The 20999-nt window shown below is 43.6% G+C and overlaps 1 protein-coding gene across 1 annotated transcript; it reads left to right on the plus strand.

Moving 5' to 3' along the window:
- The first annotated feature begins 5082 nt into the window (after positions 1-5082).
- LOC127301916 (alpha-galactosidase) lies at positions 5083-7986 on the plus strand. Its single transcript, XM_051332218.2, has 14 exons — positions 5083-5356; positions 5459-5520; positions 5675-5731; positions 5926-5960; positions 6067-6170; positions 6285-6360; positions 6461-6585; positions 6665-6748; positions 6834-6898; positions 6989-7071; positions 7150-7240; positions 7332-7381; positions 7486-7629; positions 7738-7986. The coding sequence occupies exons 1-14, from the start codon at positions 5196-5198 to the stop codon at positions 7840-7842; spliced, it is 1242 nt and encodes a 413-aa protein (XP_051188178.1). The 5' UTR covers positions 5083-5195; the 3' UTR covers positions 7843-7986.
- The last annotated feature ends 13013 nt before the right edge of the window (positions 7987-20999 follow it).

The following is a 20999-nucleotide window of genomic DNA, read 5'->3' on the forward strand; positions in this document are numbered from 1 at the left end:
GGCACTTTGAGGCTCTGCAAGTTTAAGACCGAGCGGTTACGGCAGGTCGGAATCCATTGCTTATCTCTGGCCTATCTCTCTTGCCCTAGTGGGATGATGGAGATATACTCTTCCTTCCCAAATTAATTGACTCGAATTTTTCTAGAACTTGGATTTCAGTGGAGTAAAAGTAGCTAGAAAGCATGGAAATTTGCAAAAGTTCGAAATGATCTACAACCTGTACTTGTTTGGCTAAAAACGATTTTTTGACTTAGAAAATGAAGAAACCTTTTTTACGAAAAGTTGAAAACTTCTTTTGGCACTATCTAAAATTTAAAATTCAAAAGATTTCTTGTACATATTTTTTATTTACTTGTTTTCCCATTGTTTTACAAAAAGAAAACACTCGACAATGATGATCCAACCATTTGTCCACCATTGGCCGGTTAAAATGGACATATTTGAATTGCATATGCCAAGTGCTTTTGTCCGTCTAAGGGCATCTCCAACGGGGCGCCGCATATCACACGCTCAGAATGGCCGCGCGCGTCGGTTTACGTCGGCTGAAATGGTCGAAATCGACTGCACGTCCCGGGGGTGCCCAACGGCACGACACATTTTTTTTGATTTTGTATTCTTTCAACATAAACATAATTTTATTAGTTAATAAAGGAAAATAAAAAATAATACTAAAAGGCGCATGCACCGCGTGCTACCCTAGCCTACTCTCGTCATCGTCAAGCACGTGAAATTCTGGTATCTGCCACGGCCAGTTGGCAACCGGCGAACATACTCCGGTGCCGCCGGTGGTGGAGGTGGAGTAGCCCACGGGATGAGCGCCACCAGGTCTGGTCCATCTCTGGTGCATGAGCCACGCCATGTTGACGAGGAGCGGCACCCTGTTGGGTCACGCCTCCTTCTTGATGTTGTTGTCGAACATCTCGGAGTTGTGCTTCTTCTTCCCCATGGTGATGCGGCGGCGCGCGGTGGTGAGGGTGGGAGCGGAGGTGTCGGTGGTGTGAGCGATGGCAGGGACGATGCCGGTCTCCTTCTAAAGGTCGAGCGCGTGCGGGACACGATGCTATTGATGGTGGCGCAGAAGTCCAACCGTCGCCCACCAGGAGTGCAGAAGAGGAAGCGGTGCCATTGATGGTGTGAAGGTTGCGGCGTAGACGCGGAAGCGAAGACCGCCGAAACGGCAGCCGCGAAAGCGATGCGCTCGAAACAGGTCTTTAGGGCGCTGACAGGCGTGTCTGTGGGAAAAGCGAGCGGTCACGCGCCGCGACCGCGCAGCGTCCGCTAAGACGCACCCGGGACGCAAATATGCGCCGCGTTTTCATCTCCGCAGATGACCGCTGAACTTAGGTAGAGGCGTATTTTTCAACCGCGTGGTTGCCGAGGTTCCAATAGAAAGGCACCCGACAAACAGATCGAGACTCAAAGAAGGACATCGAAGAGCTAGAGAACGGGCTATAGGGATCGCGCTAGAATAAAAAGAGAGAACGGGTCTCCTTGTTAATTTTCGATCCAGCGTGGCAGCACCAAATGTTGAACCGAGAGAGTTTTGTATGAATTTGCACGTAAGTTACAAGTTCGTGTAGTGCGTGGACATGCTTTACAAGTTTTTTTATGAAAATGCACCCCGATGACAAGTTTATGTATGAGTAATGCAATTACCTCTTACTACTCTATGTTACTACATTCATAGTAGTTAGATTACTTATAGTGCGAGTAACATAGCTACTAACATTATACATCTCAAGCCATTTTGGTGACATAGCATTAAATGAAGAAAAAGAGTGAGGTGGTAACTAGATATGTTACCATAAATCACACACCCCAAGGCAAAATGAGTCTACAACATAATAAATACACAATGAATAACATCCATATAAGTTACTACCCACTACTACCTCCGATTCAAGGAATAAGACGTCCTCGTTTTACGTGCTTTTTGTTTGACTAAGTATTATTTTAAATATATAAAGATTGTTTGTATAAAATTAACATCATTAGAAAGTGTTTTTCAATACAAATCCAACGATACTAATTACATATGGAGTATAATATAACCAAGATTTTGTTGCTCAATTTTTATGGTCAAAGTTCGTCTTGGAATACGTGTGCGCCTTATTCCTTGAGACGGAGGTAGTATGAAGGTAGCAATCTAGACTACTAACATGGCATATGTTACTAGTCTAAGTTACTCCCCACTATGACCAGCCTTAGTCACATCAAAGTAGTAGTATCTTAGATAGATTAATTAATTATTTTATAAACTTATTGTATTTTGGGAAGTGTGATGTTACACCAACTAATTATGTTACTCTATCTTTCTCTCCCCTCATTAATTCACTATCACATAAGGAAATTTACTGAGTTGGACACTGAATTACTCTCTAAGTTAATTGTACCATCCATATCTTCCCTACCAATATAATGCACATTGATTTCCAAAAAAGTTAAACTGATTTATTGAGAAATCTATATCTCTTATAAAGCAAAAACCCCACTAGAGGGTCATTTAAGTTGTCTATCTCAACATGCAAGATATTCACATCATCCATTTTATTAGCCATCCAATTGTCCATGTCATCCCTCACTAATATTTATTAATACTCTACATGCAAGCCACATCATCTATTTTTTAAGCCATCTAATTATCCACATCATCAACTTTTAGCCGCCAACTACATAACCATTTCAAGTCAGTTTTTTTTTTAAGTTAGCCTCTTGACTATTTATGCCAATTGAATCATGCATGTTCCTACAACTAACATCCTATTACAATCAATTTATGTCCTTTTGTCTTTTACAAAATAAATTTATCGAAGAAATTCCCGCTGCAACGAGCGGAGTATCCTTCTAGTTACCCATATCTAGAATGCCGAATCTATACCATGTGACAAATAGACTTCATGATAAACCTAGTTTTACTAATTTAAATTATAAATGTTGATATTTTTACGTATAGATTTGATCAAAGCTAATACGGTTTGACTTTTAGAAAATCTACTCCACGAGATAGACAAAATATCACGGGATAGCTATCGTGGATAGCGATTTGGAGCAGGACTCGCAGCTTCGGCGATCTTCCACGCGTAGGCCCCAATGTCAGCCTAACTACTCTTCAAATGAGTCTCGATCTGATCTGACCACTGGAAGGATCCACGGGAGAAAAAAGGAAAGAGGATAAACGTGGTATCTCCCGCTGTGGGGCCCGCCCGATATACGTCCGCGTGTGCTTTCATGCGCCAATCGTGTGCTTGGTGCGTTTCCGTTCTTTCTGGTGCCTTTTCCAGCTTCCGGGAAGTACACGTGGAACCATGCCACACCACCAGTCCCTTGTGGAAATTCGGCATTGACCTAGAGCGCCAAAAAGCAACAACCACGTCCTACACTATACTTTGTTTATCACTCCTAAATTTAAGTCAATTAGAATATTTAAGTAATTCATAAGATGTGTTGTGACATATTCATGATGTTCTTTGTTATGTGGTAATAAGAATTGACTCAAAGTTTATTTGTGATCTAAGCGTAAATGGTTATATTTTTGTATTACAAAGAATAATTAAGAAGAAACTATTGGGATTATTATGTCCTAGTTCACCTACAAGTTGGCCAATCTTTGACATTCAATGTGGGAAAGAAAGCATAACAAACCCGTTATTCGGCAGTTAACTAAAATCTCCAGCATGTGTGTAATATATGTGCCATGTCGCATGATGATATTCTTCCATCTTTATGCATCCAGATAGTTCTCACAAGCATCGCTGGCCAAACCCTTTTCTTCATTCATCGCCAACGGCCTTGTGGTGTCCTTCTGTTTGGGAGATCTTAGGTAATGAGCTTGGAAACAACTTGAATCCTTAAAGCGAGGCGAAAATTTTGCCATTTTCATCATGAATTAAGAAGGAAGTAAAACAAATGGCTTGGCAAGACAAAGACTTTGCATACCATGATCACTCTCTCCACTAACTTCCTCGTACACTCCAGGGACGATGCTCGTGAACAACATATATATTTGAAGGAACTTCAAGAAGATATCACCCGCAAGTAATCCTAGCTCCGCCATTGGTTGTCAGGCCCTGAGTTCCAACCAACGTGCATGGCAAGAACTTGAGATGGCAATTGGGAGATCGATCAGGGCCTCCTCGAGCGCCAGGAGGGGTGACAATGGGGCAACAGACGGCGGGGGGAGGGGGTCTAGGTGGCGGTTGCTGGATAGTGTCCTAAAATTTTGTGGTGCCAAGATTTTGAGGTACTGCGTATGCGCAAAAAAAAAGACCACACACACAAACAAAATGGACGAAATTAAGGACCGGGTTTCCAGTACCTGCTCTAGGCTGTTTTTTTCCCGTGGTACAAAAGAAGTACTACCTCCATTCCGATGAATAATGCCTATTTTTTCAATAAAAAAACGTCAAGTTTGATCCAAGTTTTTATAGAAAACTATTAACGTGTAAAATACAAAATCAATATCGCTAGATACATCATGAAATATATTTTCATATAATATATATATTACATTATAGGTGTAGGTAGTATTTTTAAAAGTTTGGTCAAACTCTACTTAATTCATTTTAAAAAAAAAAGTATAAGCCCTATTTCAGAAAAAAAAAAGTATACACCCTAAGCCGCTTAGCATGGACTGGTTTTGCTTAGCATGGACCGGTTTTGAATGCACTGCCACGTACTCATTTTCTATCCTAAACATGTATGCTGCTTCTTGTAACTTGATTTTCGATAAATGAAATTTATGGTTGCTCTAAAAAAAGTATCAGAAAGAAAGTAAACAGGTATAACTCTAGTCGTTTCGGGCGTAATACAAACTGTATTGTGGAGTCTTGGGGTTGCATGAAGACAGACTCACAGATACACAATACTGTCGTCTCGAAGAGTCAGCACTGAGATACTTCACGAGCAATTGACACAAAATCCATATTATCCGATGCGTAAACACCGAGTTTCAGAGCGTAAATCGCTTCGCTGGCGATGGCATAGTTGTGGATATGAAATGGATAAGTATTTGTTACTACTCCCATCTGGCTGGACTTCGTGATTAGACCGGATCGTTTGCGTATATAAAGACGCGATTCAGGACAATCGCGGGCAATAATTTCGCTCCGTTAACTGTTCCTGACCACACACGTATATTGATTATTGAGGGCACGACAGCAGGTAGAGACAGAGAGAAGGAGACTCGGCAGAGATCAATGGAGTGTGGTCGTGGCCCGCCGTGGACCAGGCTGCCGGCGCTGATACTTCTGCTGCTGGCCTGCGCCGTCGCCGGCCGCGAGTGCAGGGTGGTGCACGTCGCAGAGGCGCACCGGAGGAGCATGCTGGCCAACGGCCTCGGCTCGACTCCACCCATGGGGTAAGCTTCTGCCGCTGCTGGTAAACTGCGGTGTAACTAAGCTTAATCCCTGCAGATCAAATCCCATGTACTAATCGCGATCGATCTCTTGTCGATTCTCAGGTGGAACAGCTGGAACCATTTCGCGTGCGACGGCAACGGCGAGGTTGTCATCAGGGAGACCGGTACTGCTGCCTGCTAGTCTCTTTGCTCTTTATCTACTGGGTTTCATGAGATGTTTAGCTGTTCTTTAATCGCAGCTTGTAGTGATAAACTAGTATGGCACTTTATTAGTTAGTTCTCTTGTTCGTTAATTTCCTTGTGTGTCTGATCGAGCAGCCGACGCGCTTGTCTCCACCGGGCTCGCAGCTGCCGGCTACAGATACGTCAATCTTGGTGCGTTGCTGCCACACTCTCATACGTCCTTGCTCATTGATTGTTCGTTTTCTTTTGCTATTCTGCTTTTGCACTGTCAAATCCTTTTTAATCTCTCACTTGTCTTCTCTGCTTTTGTATTTGTAAATATAAAATTGACTGAATACTGGTGTTTGAATTGAACTGAGCCGACTCTATGTGTTTTTGCTGTGTAGATGATTGCTGGGCAGAACCCGAACGCGATGCAAAGGTCTGTATAAAAATCTTTTCTTGGAATGTCTGAGGTCTTCTAGACAGTAAATCGCTGATTGGCAAGTACAAAATTGCTTACGAGGATAAACCTTTGTCTGCTGCAGGGCTATCTTGTGGCGAACAAGAAGACGTTCCCGCATGGGATCAAAGCGCTTGCAGACTACGTCCACAGCAAGGGGCTCAAGCTTGGGATCTACTCTGATGCAGGGTAAGTACACACAGGATACTAGTTTCCGATCTACTTCAACTCAATTAGAAGAACAGTGATCGTCGTAACAGTAATTACCCTGTTCCCCTGATCGTGTTTTTCCTCTGAATCAAGATACAAGACGTGCGCGAAGGCTCAGCCTGGATCCCTCGGCTACGAGGAGAAGGACGCCAAAACATTCGCCTCCTGGGTAAGGATCGGTTTAAGCTCTCATCCATACGTTCCACCCTAGAGTTTCTGCTGCGTGCGTTTTCTGAAACTCCATCAATCGGAATTGCTGGTGTTGGCAGGGCGTGGACTACCTCAAGTACGACAACTGCAACAACGGCGACCTGAAGCCGCTGCAGAGGTACCCTGACATGAGCAAGGCTCTGATGAAGACCGGCCGCCCCATCTACTTCTCGCTCTGTGAATGGTATGATGGTGTTGGTATATGCACACTGATTAACTGATCTTGAATCCCGCGTTCCTGATGTGTCGCCGTTGTTGAGCAGGGGCGACATGCACCCGGCGAAGTGGGGCGCTGCGTACGGCAACAGCTGGAGAACCACCGACGACATCCAGGACACCTGGGAGAGGTTTACAGCTTCACTCTGTATATCCATTGATGTAGCAGTACTCATTCAGAATGTTCAGAGACTGATAGTGGTATTGGTGTTTCAGCATGACCTCGAGGGCCGACCAGAACGAGGTGTGGGCGGAGTACGCGCGCCCCGGCGGCTGGAACGGTCAGTCCCTAAATTGTAAACGGTTGATCCGTTCGTCTGATCTTGGGTTGCTTTCTGACGCTCTGCTTGTTACTGTGGTGTGTGATGCAGATCCGGACATGCTGGAGGTGGGCAACGGGGGGATGACCAACGACGAGTACATCGTGCACTTCAGCATCTGGGCCATCTCAAAGGTCTGTCACTGACTGAATTGTACTCTGAATTCTATTCTATATGTGTGTTGCTCTACTGACAGCATTATATGCTTTCAGGCGCCTCTGATCATCGGCTGCGATGTGAGGCACATGTCGCAGAACACCTACGACATAATCGCCAACAAGGAGGTGATCGCCGTCAACCAAGGTGAGTCATGAAACTCTGTCCGTTTCGCTCTGAATTGCCGACCTTTAGCTCTGCCTGTTGACTCGTTGAACTGATCATGGTGTTGGCGCAGACCGTCTTGGCATCCAGGGGAAGAAAGTAAGGATGCAGGGGAGCCAAGAGGTAAGATGGCGCAGGAGCTTGCTAAAACTTCCGACGCCGTAACGGATTGTAAGCTGAACACTGATGACATTGCTGAAACGACCCTGTGTGATTGTGCTATGCAGCTCTGGGCTGCGCCGCTGACGGGGTACAGGATGGCGGTGCTGCTGGTGAACCGTCACGCCAAGGACGACGCCGAGATCACCGTGCACTGGGACGACATCGGTCTCCCCGCCGGCACGACCGTCGAGGCCAGGGACCTCTGGCTGGTACGTCTGCCTTTCCTACTTTCCTGGCATTTTCAGATGCCTTCCGGTTGCATTGCATGATCAATCTTAACCGTTTTGTTATGCTGATGTGGTTTTTGTTTGCTGCAGCACAAGACTCTGGACGCCAAGTTCACGGACAAGATGGCCTTCAACCTGACGTCGCACACGGCCAGGATGTTCGTGCTCACGCCTCTCAAGTCTCAGATGAACTAACTGAGCAATCACGTGGCACTGTAACGATTATTTGCCCGTATAGAAATTGATTTGTAGCTACATATAGAGGAAGGTTTTCTGTACTTCTAATTTTGGAACAAGTATGATTTTTATTGAAAACAAGAAGTGGTTATTTCTTGCGTATTCATTTGCGGGCTAGTGGGCGGGTTGAGTGCAAATTGCCAAAAGAGTGTTGTTGCGACAATTCGTTGTTGCGACAATTCGATGTGATGCAATCGATCTTGATGATGTCCTCCATCCTGGCGACAAGAACCTTCTTCCCTATGCGCTATTTGAGTCTTCCGCTTGGCATCACTCGTCTACGGGGAATTGACTTCCAAAAGTTGGAAGATAAAATTTTCGGAAAGTTCACGTCTAAAAATTGGAGGAATTCAACCAAGGCTGTCGTAGGGTGCTTGTTTAGGCGGTCTTCACTTCTCAAGCTATCTAACTTCCTCATCTCCCTTGAACTTGCGAATAAAGTGTTAAATAAGATTAATTCGCTCCTCCGTGCATACCTTTTTGGGCTGGTTGTGATAAAATTACCGGTGGCAAATGCATGGTTAATTGGGAGACCGTTTGCTATGAAGCTTTTTCGCCTTGGTATCATGTATCATGTGAAATGTGCCTAGGCTTTGAGGCATAGATGGCTCGGGCCTCATTGGATTGATGACACAATAGAGTGGATTGGTTTTGGAAATACTTGCCATGAGAGTGATAAAGAGTTATTCTCCGCGGCCACGGTGGTCACACTAGGCGATGGAGACAAGATGCACAATTTTGGACACTGCCTTGGTTATTGGGTAGAGGACCAAAGGACAATACCCTAAACCTTTCCAAATGAAGGAAAAGGAAAAAAAAAATGTTCTTTTCGTGACAACTTTTGTACTGACCAACTTGACATGCAAAATAGTTTTGATATTGATAGTATTCATCAATTGGTCACACTTTGGGAGATGATCTGAAGTGTCAACCTCACACCCAGTACCCTCGGCACAATCCTTTGGAAATTCATCAATGATGGTAATTACTCCGCCTCATCTGCCTACGAGATGCAATTATAAGAAATCATTGTAAGCGTCAAAGATTGGTGGATAAGATTAGCCTTAGAGAGAGTGAAGCTCTGACCTCGGTGGTTATGCTTGTGTCATGCGAAATTTGGAAGGATCGAAATGCGTGGATCTTCCGATATCACGTGACTACCATCTCTACTATCACCGCAAATATAAAAAAGGAGGCACGGACTTGAAGTATGGGCGGGCTAAATTCTGGAGGAAGGTAATTCCTAGAGAGTAGTTCCTCCTTACAAGTTCTAGGAGATGTCCTAGGCATTTCGGCTTACAAGACTTCTAAACTCTTCTTTTTAAGTCTTTTGCCTTGTTCATAAAAACTATATGGTCTAAATCTACCGTCGCTACTAGCAGGGCGTATCTTCTAAGAGCTCTAAGCTCCCAGTGTTTTGAGGGCTTGTGGTTGCTCCACAGGTTTTACGTATTTGTAGTCGTTGGATCAAGATCGGAGGAGCCTCAAGTATCCATTCGGTCGGTTCAGGCTACAGGGTCCACATCATCAAAAGAGAAAAGGATGAAGCGAAGTCTTCCGCTCAGTCCACAGATGGCCACCGCCTCCTCTTCCGCCCGCAGGTCTGGCCGTCGGTGCTGCAGCCTCCTCTTCTGCTCCCACATGTTTGGCTACCGGCGCTCCAGCATCCTCTTCCGCTCCCCCGGGAAAGGGCGCCGCCCCACGACCGGAGAATCAGCGGTGGCTTGGTCCCTCCACGGAGGAGGAGGGAAGGTGGGGGCGGCCTCGTTGAGACAGAGCTCGGCGGCGTGGCAGGTGAGCTCGAGCGCCTCACGCCACCATGTCCCGACGCGGATTCCGGAGGGGTGGACCGCCACCGCAAGGACCCGCACCCAGCAAGGGCTTGCTGGCCCCATGCTCGAGGAGGACTAGAAGCCCTGGATGTGTCAGGTTCCGGAGGCGATGGCTGACGGAGCCGCATCTGTTTGGCTCGGGTCGTTGGCGAGGCCGTCCAAGACCGTGCTGCTGGAGCCCTTGATCCTCACGGAGGTGGGTGGAAAGCGGAAACAACTTCTTTGAATTGGAATGAAAGGGAGGAGCTTAAAAAGCAAATGAGAGATTAAATAAATTGAGAAGGGATGAGGAGTCTCAATGGGCTCAACGAGCGAAAGTTAAACATATCCAAGAGGGAGGAAATAATACGAAGTATTTTCACTTAATTGCAAATGGTAAACATAGGAAAAAGAAATTTTTCCAGTTAGAACAACAAGAAGGAACTATAGTAGGAGAAGATAATCTAAAGGTTTATATTACGGAGTTTTATAAAAAATTATTTGGGGCACCGGCACCAAGTAATTTATCCTTAGTGGAGGATAGGATACAAGATATTCCGCAAATCTCATCACCTGAAAATGACATCTTGACAGCTCCTTTTTCGGAAGAGGAGGTGTTTGAGGCAATCTCACAGATGGAACTAAATAAAGCTCTTGGCCGAGATGGTTTTCCGGCGGAGTTTTATAAAAAAAATTTGGGAAGTAACAAAGATGGATTTAATGGCGCTTTTTGCTCAGTTTAGTAGCGATGATTTGCCTCTCTATAAACTTAATTTTGGCGTGATCACATTGCTTCCCAAAAATTAAGATGCGGTACAAATTCAACAATATAGACCTATTTGTTTGCTAAATGTATGTTTTAATTTTTTTACAAAGGCCGGTACTAATCGAATAACGGGGATTGCCCCAAGAATCATTAAACCAACAGAATCTACTTTTATACTTGGTAGAAATATTTTGGAAGGGGTGGTCATTCTTCATAAAACAATTCATGAGTTACACAATAAGAAAATGGATGGGGTTTTATTTATAATTGATGTCAAAAAGGCTTACGATAAGGTCAAATGGCGTTTTTTACAACAAATGTTGAGAATGAAGGGTTTTCTCCGGAGTGGAGTAGAATTGTTCAGCAGTTTGTTCAATGGGGAAGTGTGGGGGTCAAGGTTAATGATGACATTGGTCATTATTTTCAGACCAAAAAAGGGTTGCGCCAAGGGGATCCTCTATCACCAATGCTTTTTAATATTGTAGTGGACATGATTGCCATCCTAATTCAGCGCGTTAAAGAAGATGGTCAAGTAGGAGGACTTATTCCTCATCTTGTTGAGGGTGGTATCTCGATACTACAATACGCTGATGATACGATCGTGTTTTTAGAACATGATTTACAAAAGGCGGTCAATATGAAATTAATTTTATGCCTGTTTGAAGAGCTTTCGGGTCTGAAAATTAATTTTCATAAAAGTGAGATTTTTTGTTTTGGAAAGGCCAAGGATGAGGAGGACCAATATAGACAGATCTTTGGATGTGACGCTGGGTCACTCCCCTTTAGATACTTGAGTATTCCAAATTCATTATAGAAAGCTCAGGAATTCTGATTGGTATCCGGTGGAAACCCGATTTGAGAGCAAGTTGGGATGCTGGAAAGGGAAATTATTATCCTATGGTGATAGGTTAGTCCTTATCAATTTAGTCTTAACTAGCTTACCAATGTTTATGTTGTCTTTCCTACAGATACCCATTGGGGTAAGGAAACGTTTGTATTTTTATAGATCAAGATTTTTCTTGGCAATCTGATGAACAAAAAAAAGAAATATAGACTCACGAAATGGAACATTGTATGTAGACCTAAAGATCAAGGGATTAGGTATTGAGGTTCTCGAAATCAAGAATAGATGTTTATTAAGTAAATGGCTTTTAAACTTCTTAATGATGATGGGATGTGGCAAGAATTGCTACAGGCTAAATACCTAAGACATAAGACCCTATCTGAGATCCAAAGTAAGCCTACTGACTCTCCCTTTTGGAAGGGATTGATGGGGATTAAAGATGATTTTATTTCTAGGGGTTTCTTTAAAGTGGGTAATGGAAAAGTCACGCACTTCTGGGAAGATATATGGCTAGGAAAAGTTTCATTAGCGCAACAATATCCTTCTTTATATAATATTGTGCATCACGAAAATGTAACAGTAGCTCATGTGTTAGCCCAAACCCCTCTGAATATTAGTTTTCGGCGGGTTTTGAATGGTAACAAATGGACTTCATGGTTACATTTGTGTCGCAAATAATGACGGTAAATTTGAATGACGAAAAAGATCATTTTGTTTGGAACCTCTCATCAATTGGTTTGTTTACGGTTAAGTCTATGTATGAGGATCTTATGAGTGACCACATCCCTTTTTTGCGAAAGTATCTCTGGAAGGTTAAAATTCCTCTCAAGATAGAGATTTTCATGTGGTTTCTGAGTAATAGAGTTTTGTTAACTAAGGAAAATTTAGCTAAAAGACAATGCAATGGGTGTACGAAATGTGTTTTCTGTGGAGATGAGGAAACTATTCAACACCTTTTCATTAGGTGTCCTCTAGCTACGATTCTTTGGCGCATAGTAAATTTCACATATGATCTTCTCCAACCAATATTACTAATATGTTTGGTAATTGGTTGAATGGAGTAGATAGGCAATCTAAGGCGTTTATCCGTATTGGGGTGTCTGCCTTGTGTTGGTCTATATGGAGGGTCAGAAATGATATTATCTTTAACAAAAAACAATCTTTTCACTTCTTGCAGGTTATCCATATGGTGTCTAATTGGATTCACCTTTGGGCTCTCCTATCGCCGGAGGGATAGCGGGATGCTATGATTTCTGGATGCACACGGCTCCAGATGGTCGCTCAGGATATTTGGTCCCAGGCTGGATGGTGTCATACTAGGAGACTACTTTGAAGTGTGTTCAGAGTAGTTTATGTTTTTTTCGCTGTTTGATTATTGTATCAATCTTTGGCGATGCTTTGTTTTGTAACACAATACTGAATTTGAATCATTTGATGCAGAAGCCGGGGCGTCATCCCCATTTCGAAAAAAGCAGCTAAACCATCTCCTTCCATCAAGCGAAGTAGATGGAAAGCGCTCTCAATGTGCCCATCGACTCACTGGGCCCGAATCAACAAGTTGTATGTCACAATATCTGGTTCTACTCCGTGTGCTCTCATCCGGTTCAACAAAGCCATTGCACTGTGCACCTTCCCGTCCTTGCAGGACCCCCACACGAGCGCATTTTATGTCCACACATTGGGCTTGCACCACCCCAGCTTCATCTTCTCAAACACCCTCACCGCACCACTCATCCCCCTTCTTACAATACGCATTGACCACCGCAGTGCATGTAACAAAGGATGGCACCAACCCTCTGCCAGACATCTCCTCCAACATTTCCTCAGCCTCCACGACCCTTTGCTCGTGGCACAACAAGTCAACCACTGCTGCATAAGCGCGAATATCTGGCCGCCACCCAAATTGTTTCGTCCTCTGCAGCATCTGGAGCCCCTCATCCCCCTCCCTGCTTCACACAACCCCTTCACCAAGACTGCGTGCGTATGAATTTTGTAATTCATTCTGGAATTCTTTGAACTTTTCAAAGGCTTCCAACTTATGTTTCATTAAGTAGACATATCAATATCTACTTAAATCATCAGTGACGGTAATGAAGTACTCATAACCACCTCTAGCTGTCGTGCTCATTGGGCTGCATACATCACTATGTATGAGCTCAAGTAAGTCGGACGCCCTCTCACAACTCTTTGCAAAAGGTGTCTTGGTCATCTTGTTGAGCAGGCAGGACTCGCATGTCTCGAACTACTCCAAGTCGAACAAAGTTAGAAGACCATCATCATGGAGCTTCTTCATGCGCTTCCAACTTATATGACCAAGTCGACAGTGCCAGAAGCAATTCATATTCAAATCATTTGGTTTTAACCTTTTGACATTTACGTTATAGACCGACCTACAATCAAGATCCATAATATATAACCTGTGTCGGACGGGTATAAAGCCATGAAACATACCGTTCAAATATATAGAACAACCATTGTCCTTAATATTTAACTCATACCCCTAACTCATCAAACATGAGGCGGATATAATGTTTCGACTTAGCACTGGGACATAATAACAATTATTTAGTTCCATTAGGAATCCTGAAGGTAAATAAAGTTGCATCGTGCCGAGTTCCAACGCACCAACTCTTGCTATGTTGCCGACCCGAATGTCAACCTCGCCTCTTTCTACGCTCCTACTTCTTACCAGCACCTGCAACAAGTTGCGGATATGAATCGTTGATCCGGTATCATATAGCCATGAGCTGATAGGAGCATCCGCAAGATAAAGATCTATAACATTGCATGCAAGCATGCCTGAGCTAGAAGTCACACTTCCACTCTAGACCTTGTCAGTCAAATACTTGCTGCAATTCCTCTTCCAGTGGCCCTCCTCCTTGCAATAGAAGCAAGGGGAACCGGCAGAAGAACCTTTCTTATCCCCTGAAGCCTTGCTTTGGACTTGGTCCGCAGCCTTGCTTCCCTTAGACTTTGCCTTGTTCTTTGGCCAAGAACTCTTCTTGAACTTAGCCTTATTCTGGACCATCAACACTTGATTAGTACCCTTCTTGATGTCAGCCTCCTCTTTCTTGAGCATCCCATGTAATTCAGTGAGCTTCTTATCCATACCATGCATGTGATAGTTTGAAATGAACTGTCCATACGCACTAGGAAGAATGTTCAGAATTATATTTTTAGCGAACTCTTCGCTAATAGGGGAACCCAGCCTATCCAGAGACTGCACATAACCAACCATCTTGATTACATGCAGACTTAGTGGATCGCCGTCTTTGAGCTTGTAGACCAGCAAAGCTTGAGAGACTTGATACCTCTCGGTCTTTGCCTGAGTCTGGAACATACTTTTGAGGCTTTCGATCATATGTAGGCCTCAACATTCTCGAGTTGCTGATGCAAGTCCGGTTCTATGTGAGCAAGCATCAAACAACTAATTTTCATGGACTCATCTAGAGCCCGACGGTAGGCATTATTCACAGCGGTTGTTGCATCATCACCCGGCTCATCTGGAAGAGGTTTGTCTAGAACATGATCCTTATTGTCTTGTTTGAGAACAATTCTCAGATTATGATGCCAGTTTGTGAAGTTAGTTCAATTAAGTTTATCTTTCTCTAAGATAGACCTCAAAGCAAACTGGTCACTTGAATGGTGTTGTTAGGTGCCATTGATCTACAACAGAAAAGTATACAAAAATAATTAAAGACATGTATTCATAAAAGAGCAAGCATATTAAACATTTTAATATTTATGCTCCCACTAGAACCAACATCCCTTCGATGGTTGCTAAGTGATGCAGGATCCCAGATAAGCAAGTCGACTAGTGAGTTTTAGCATCACCGCTAGCCGCCAAGTGATCTAGGTAGAGAACTCCTTGTAATCGCATCTCATACGACTCCTGTTGGTCGGGTGGCATCTCATGCCCTCGCTCCCGACACCCTTTGCCCAGAGGCCCACAACCGTTGTGATATCCCCGTCTATCTTACCAAGTGCTTTCGCTCAAAGTGTTCGACACAATCCCACCTAGTTAAGAATAATTGATAGCACCTCAGTTTTATGAGCCCACTACTAAGAATGCCCAACTTGTGATGGTGCAACACTGGCGAGGCAACCGACTAGACCTTCTTTGAGGGATTACTTTCTACCATCTATTGCATAGAGGTAAAACATAGACATAAGAAAAACACGGATAATAGAATTAACATGTGAAATGGTATGGCTCTCTTCATGGTGATCTCCATCTCCACGAAGCTGTAAGTTGGCCCGCAATCAACTCTTGATATGCACCATCTTACTACATGCCACCGTCTGCTAGCTTGCATGTCATCCCGCTTCTCCAAAAGCTACACTATCTTGTAATCACATTACAAAGAGAAGTCGGCACACATGTTGTTATACAATCAAATTGTTAGCACTTTGGCTCCAAACAGATGACATACTGTGATTCGCAGATCACATATGGTTTACATACATCACATGCACATAAGCCACACCATTCACAATATCCTGCAACAACAAGTTATGCATACGTAGAATCACATTATATCGGGCGGTGTGAACCTCACAACGACATCTAAGGCTCCATGACTGGGCGAAGCCGGATAGTGGGAGGGGATCGAAGGGGCAGCGCCCGACGATTTCGGAAACCGCAAATCAAATCTGCAATCCGTCATGGATTTATTAATCCCCTGAAACACTTTCACGGATTTCCGATCTAAGCTCAGATCTGACCAATCTCATTGATCATCCGAACCAGATCATCCACATACCCCTTGTACGATTGATCCAATCAAACCACACAAAACCGATCTATCTCATAGATCTACCTGTTGGAGAGGCAATAATAAAAGTGGTTATTATATATCTTTGTGTTTATGATAAATATTTATATACCATGCTATAATTGTATTAACCGAAACATTGATACATGTGTGCTATGTAAACAACAATGAGTCCCTAGTAAGCCTCTTAACTAGCTTGTTGATTAATAGATGATTAGTTTCATAATCATGAACATTGGATGTTATTAATAACAAGCTTATATCATTATATGAATGATGTAATGGACACACCCAATTAAGCGTAGCATAAGATCACGTCATTAAGTTATTTGCTATAACCTTTCGATACATAGTTACCTAGTCCTTTCGACCATGAGATCATGTAAATCACTTATACCGGAAAGGTACTTTGATTACATCAAACGCCACTGCGTAAATGGGTGGTTATAAAGGTGGGATTAAGTATCCGGAAAGTATGAGTTGAGGCATATGGATCAACAGTGGGATTTGTCCATCCCGATGACGGATAGATATACTCTGGGCCCTCTCGGTGGAATGTCGTCTAAATAGCTTGCAATCATATGAATAGTTCATAAGAGACCACATACCACGGTACGAGTAAAGAGTACTTGTCAGGAGACGAGGTTGAACAAGGTATAGAGAGATACTGATGATCAAACCTCGGACAAGTAAAATATCGCGTGACAAAGGGAATCGGTATCGTATGTGAATGGTTCATTCGATCACTAAGTCATTGTTGAATATGTGGGAGCCATTATGGATCTCCAGATCCCGCTATTGGTTATTGGTCGGAGAGAAGTCTCAACCATGTCCACATAGTTCGTGAACCGTAGGGTGACACACTTAAGGTTTGATGTCGTATTAGTAGAACTTGAATATGGAATGGAGTTCGAAGTTTTTGTTCGAAGTCTCGGATGGGATCCCAGACATCACAAGGAGTTCCGGAATGGTTCAGAGAATAAGATTCATATATAGGAAGTTATTTTATAAGTTTGAAAATGATCCGGTGCGTTTATGGAAGGTTCTAGAAGGTTCTAGAAAAGTCCGGAAGAAATCACTTTGGAAGGCGGAGTCCCGAAGGGACTCCACCACCCATGGCCGGCCAACCCTAGAGGGGTGGAGTCCCAAGTGGACTCCACCAAGGGGGCCGGCCACCCCCCCTCATGGAAGGGTGGGAGTCCCACTTGAGGTGGGAATCCCACCTTGGGTAGGTTTCCCTACACATGGAAGGTTTTGGGTTGGGGTCTTATTCGAAGACTTGTAGTCCAACACTTGGGGGTTCCACCTATATAATGAGGGGAAAAGGGGAGGGGGCCGGCCACCACAAGACCACCACCTTGGCCGCACCCCTTGGAGGCCGGCCATCCCCTCTCCCCAAACCCTAGCCGCCCCACTCCTCCACCTCTCCCGCAACGCTTAGCGAAGCTCCGCCGGAGATCTCCATCGCCACCGCCACCACGCCGTTGTGCTGCTGGATTCAAGGAGGAGCTACTACTTCCGCTGCCCGCTGGAACGGGGAGAAGGACGTCGTCTTCATCAACACCGAACGTGTGACCGAGTACGGAGGTGCTGCCCGATTGTGGCACCGTCAAGATCTTCTACGCGCTTTTGAAAGCGGCAAGTGATCGTCTACCGCAGCAACAAGAGCCTCATCTTGTAGGCTTTGGAAATCCTCAAGGGTGAGTCTCGTTCATCCCCTCGTTGCTCCCGTCTTCTAGATTGCATCTTGGGTTGGATTGCGTTCTCGCGGTAGGAATTTTTTTGTTTTCTATGCAACGAATCCCTACAGTGGTATCAGAGCCGTGTCTATGCATAGATGGTTGCACGAGTAGAACACAATGGTTTTGTGGGCGTTGATGCTTATGTTATCTTTAGTTTGAGTACTTTGCATCTTTGTGGCATAGTGGGATGAAGCGGCTCGGGCTAACTTTACATGACCGCGTTCATGAGATTTGCTCCACGCTCGACATGCAACTTGTATTGCATAAGTGGCTTTGTGGGTGTCTGTCTCTCCTACTATAGTGAAGATTCAATTTACTCTTCTATTGACAACACTAGTATCACCGTTGTGGTTCATGTTCGTAGGTAGATTAGATCTCTCTCGAAAACCCTAAACCACGTAAAATATGCAAACTAAATTAGAGTCGTCTAACTTGTTTTTGCAGGGTTTGGTGATGTGATACGGCCATAATGTGATGATGAATATGTATGAGATGATCATTATTATATTGTGGCAACCGACAGGAGCCTTATGGTTGTCTTTAAATTTCATGTTGAGTAGTATTTCAAAGAAGTTGTAATAGTTGCTACATGGGAGAACAATCATGAAGACGGCGCCATTGACCTTGACGCTACGCCGACGATGATGGAGATCATGCCCGTTGATGATGGAGATCATGTCCGTGCTTTGGAGATGAAGATCAAAGGTGCAAAGACAAAGGGGCCATATCATATCACATATGAACTGCATGTGATGTTAATCCTTTTATGCATCTTATTTTGCTTAGATCGTGACGGTAGCATTATAAGATGATCCCTCTCACTAAAATATCAAGATAATAAAGTGTTCATCCTTAGTAGCACCGTTGCCAAGACTTGTCGTTTCGAAGCATCTCGTGATGATCGGGTGTGATAGAATCAACAAGTGCATACAACGGGTGCAAGCCAGTTTTGCACATGTGGATACTAAGGTTGCCTTGACGAGCCTAGCATGTACAGACATGGTCTCGGAACAGTGATACCGAAAGGTAGAGCATGAATCATATGATTGATATGATGAACACTTTGAGTGTTCGCCATTGAAGTTACATCTTGTCTCGTGATGATCGGACTTGGTGTGGTGGATTTGGTTCGTGTGATCACTAAGACAATTCGAGGGATATTGTTTTAAGTGGGAGTTCACCTAGTTTTTAATTTTGTTGAATTAAAATTTGAACTCAATTTGTCATAAACATTAGTCTAAACTATTGCAAATATATGTTGTAGATATGGCGTCCCCAATCAATTTTAACCAGTTCCTAGAGAAAGAAAAGCTTAAGAGCAACGGTAGCAACTTCACCGACTAGTTCCGTCATGTGAGGATTTTCCTCGCTGGTGGAAACCTGCAATATGTGCTTGATGCACCGCTAGGTGACCCTCCTGCAGAAACTGAAACCGATGAAGTAAAGAATGTTTACGTGACTCGAAAAACTCGGTACTCTCAAGTTCAGTGTGCCATCCTATGCAGTCTGGAAGCCGATCTTCAAAAACGTTTTGAGCACCACGATCCTCATGAGTTGGTCAATAAGCTGAAAGCTATCTTTGAAACTCATGCGGCCGTGGAATGCTATGAAGCATCGAAACACTTCTTCAGCTGCATGATGGAAGAAGGCAGCTCCGTTAGTGAGCACATGCTCGCCATGACCGGGCATGCGAAGAAACTCAGTGACTTGGGAATAGTGATTCCTAACAGACTGGGGATTAATCGTGTCCTTCAATCACTGCCACCTAGTTACAAGAACTTTGTGATGAACTACAATATGCAGAACATGAACAAAGAGTTACCTGAACTCTTCGCCATGCTAAAAGCTACTGAGATTTAGATCAAGAATGAGCACCAAGTGTTGATGGTCAACAAGACCACCAGTTTCAAGAAACAGGGCAAGTCTAAAGGTAAATTCAAGAAGGGTGGCAAGAAAGCTGCCACGCCTCCTATGAAACCTAAGAATGGCCCTAAGCCTGATGCTGAGTGCTATTACTGCAAGGAGAAGGGACACTGGAAGCGTAATTGCTCCAAGTATTTGGCTGATCTGAAGAGCGGCCTTGTCAAGAAGAAGAAAGAAGGTATATCTGATATACATGTTATAGATGTTTATCTTACTGGTTCTCGTACTAGTACCTGGGTATTTGATACTGGTTCGGTTGCTCATATTTGTAACTCGAAACAGGAACTAAAGAATAAACGAAGACTATTGAAGGATGAAGTGACGATGCGCGTTGGAAATGGATCCAAAGTCGATGTGATCGTTGTCGGCACACTTCCTCTACATCTACCTTCGGGATTAGTTTTAAACCTCAATAATTGTTATTTTGTACCCGCGTTGAGCATGAACATTATATCTGGATCTTGTTTAATGCAAGACGGTTATTCAGTCAAGTCTGAGAATAATGGTTGTTATATTTTTATGAATAATATCTTTTATGGCCGAGCACCTGAAAAGAATGGTTTATTTCTGTTAGATCTCGATAGTAGTGATACACATATTCATAACATTGATGCTAAGCGAATTAGATTGAATGATAATTCTACTTATATGTGGCACTGTCGTCTTGGTCATATTGGAGTGAAACGCATGAAGAAACTCCATACCGATGGATTACTTGAATCACTTGACTTTGAGTCACTTGATAAATGCGAAGCATGTCTAATGGGAAAAATGACTAAAACTCCATTCTCTGGTATTATGGAGCGAGCTACTGACTTATTGGAAATCATACATACCGATGTGTGCAGACCAATGAGTGTAGCATCGCGCGGTGGTTATCGTTATGTTCTAACCTTCACAGATGATCTGAGTAGATATGTGTATATCTATTTCATGAAACATAAATCCGAAACTTTCGAGAAGTTTAAGGAATTCCAAAGTGAAGTAGAAAATCAACGTAACAAGAAGATTAAATTTCTACGATCTGATCGCGGAGGTGAATATCTGAGTTATGAGTTTGGCATGCATTTAAAGAAATGCGGAATACTTTCACAATTGACACCGCCGGGAACACCACAACGAAACGGTGTGTCCAAACGTCATAATCGAACTCTCTTAGATATGGTTCATTCTATGATGTCTCTTACTGATTTGCCATTATCATTTTGGAGTTATGCATTAGAGACAGCTGCATTCACTTTAAATAGGGCACCA

This window comes from Lolium perenne, chromosome 1, assembly GCF_019359855.2.
Source record: "Lolium perenne isolate Kyuss_39 chromosome 1, Kyuss_2.0, whole genome shotgun sequence".
NCBI lineage: Eukaryota > Viridiplantae > Streptophyta > Magnoliopsida > Poales > Poaceae > Lolium > Lolium perenne.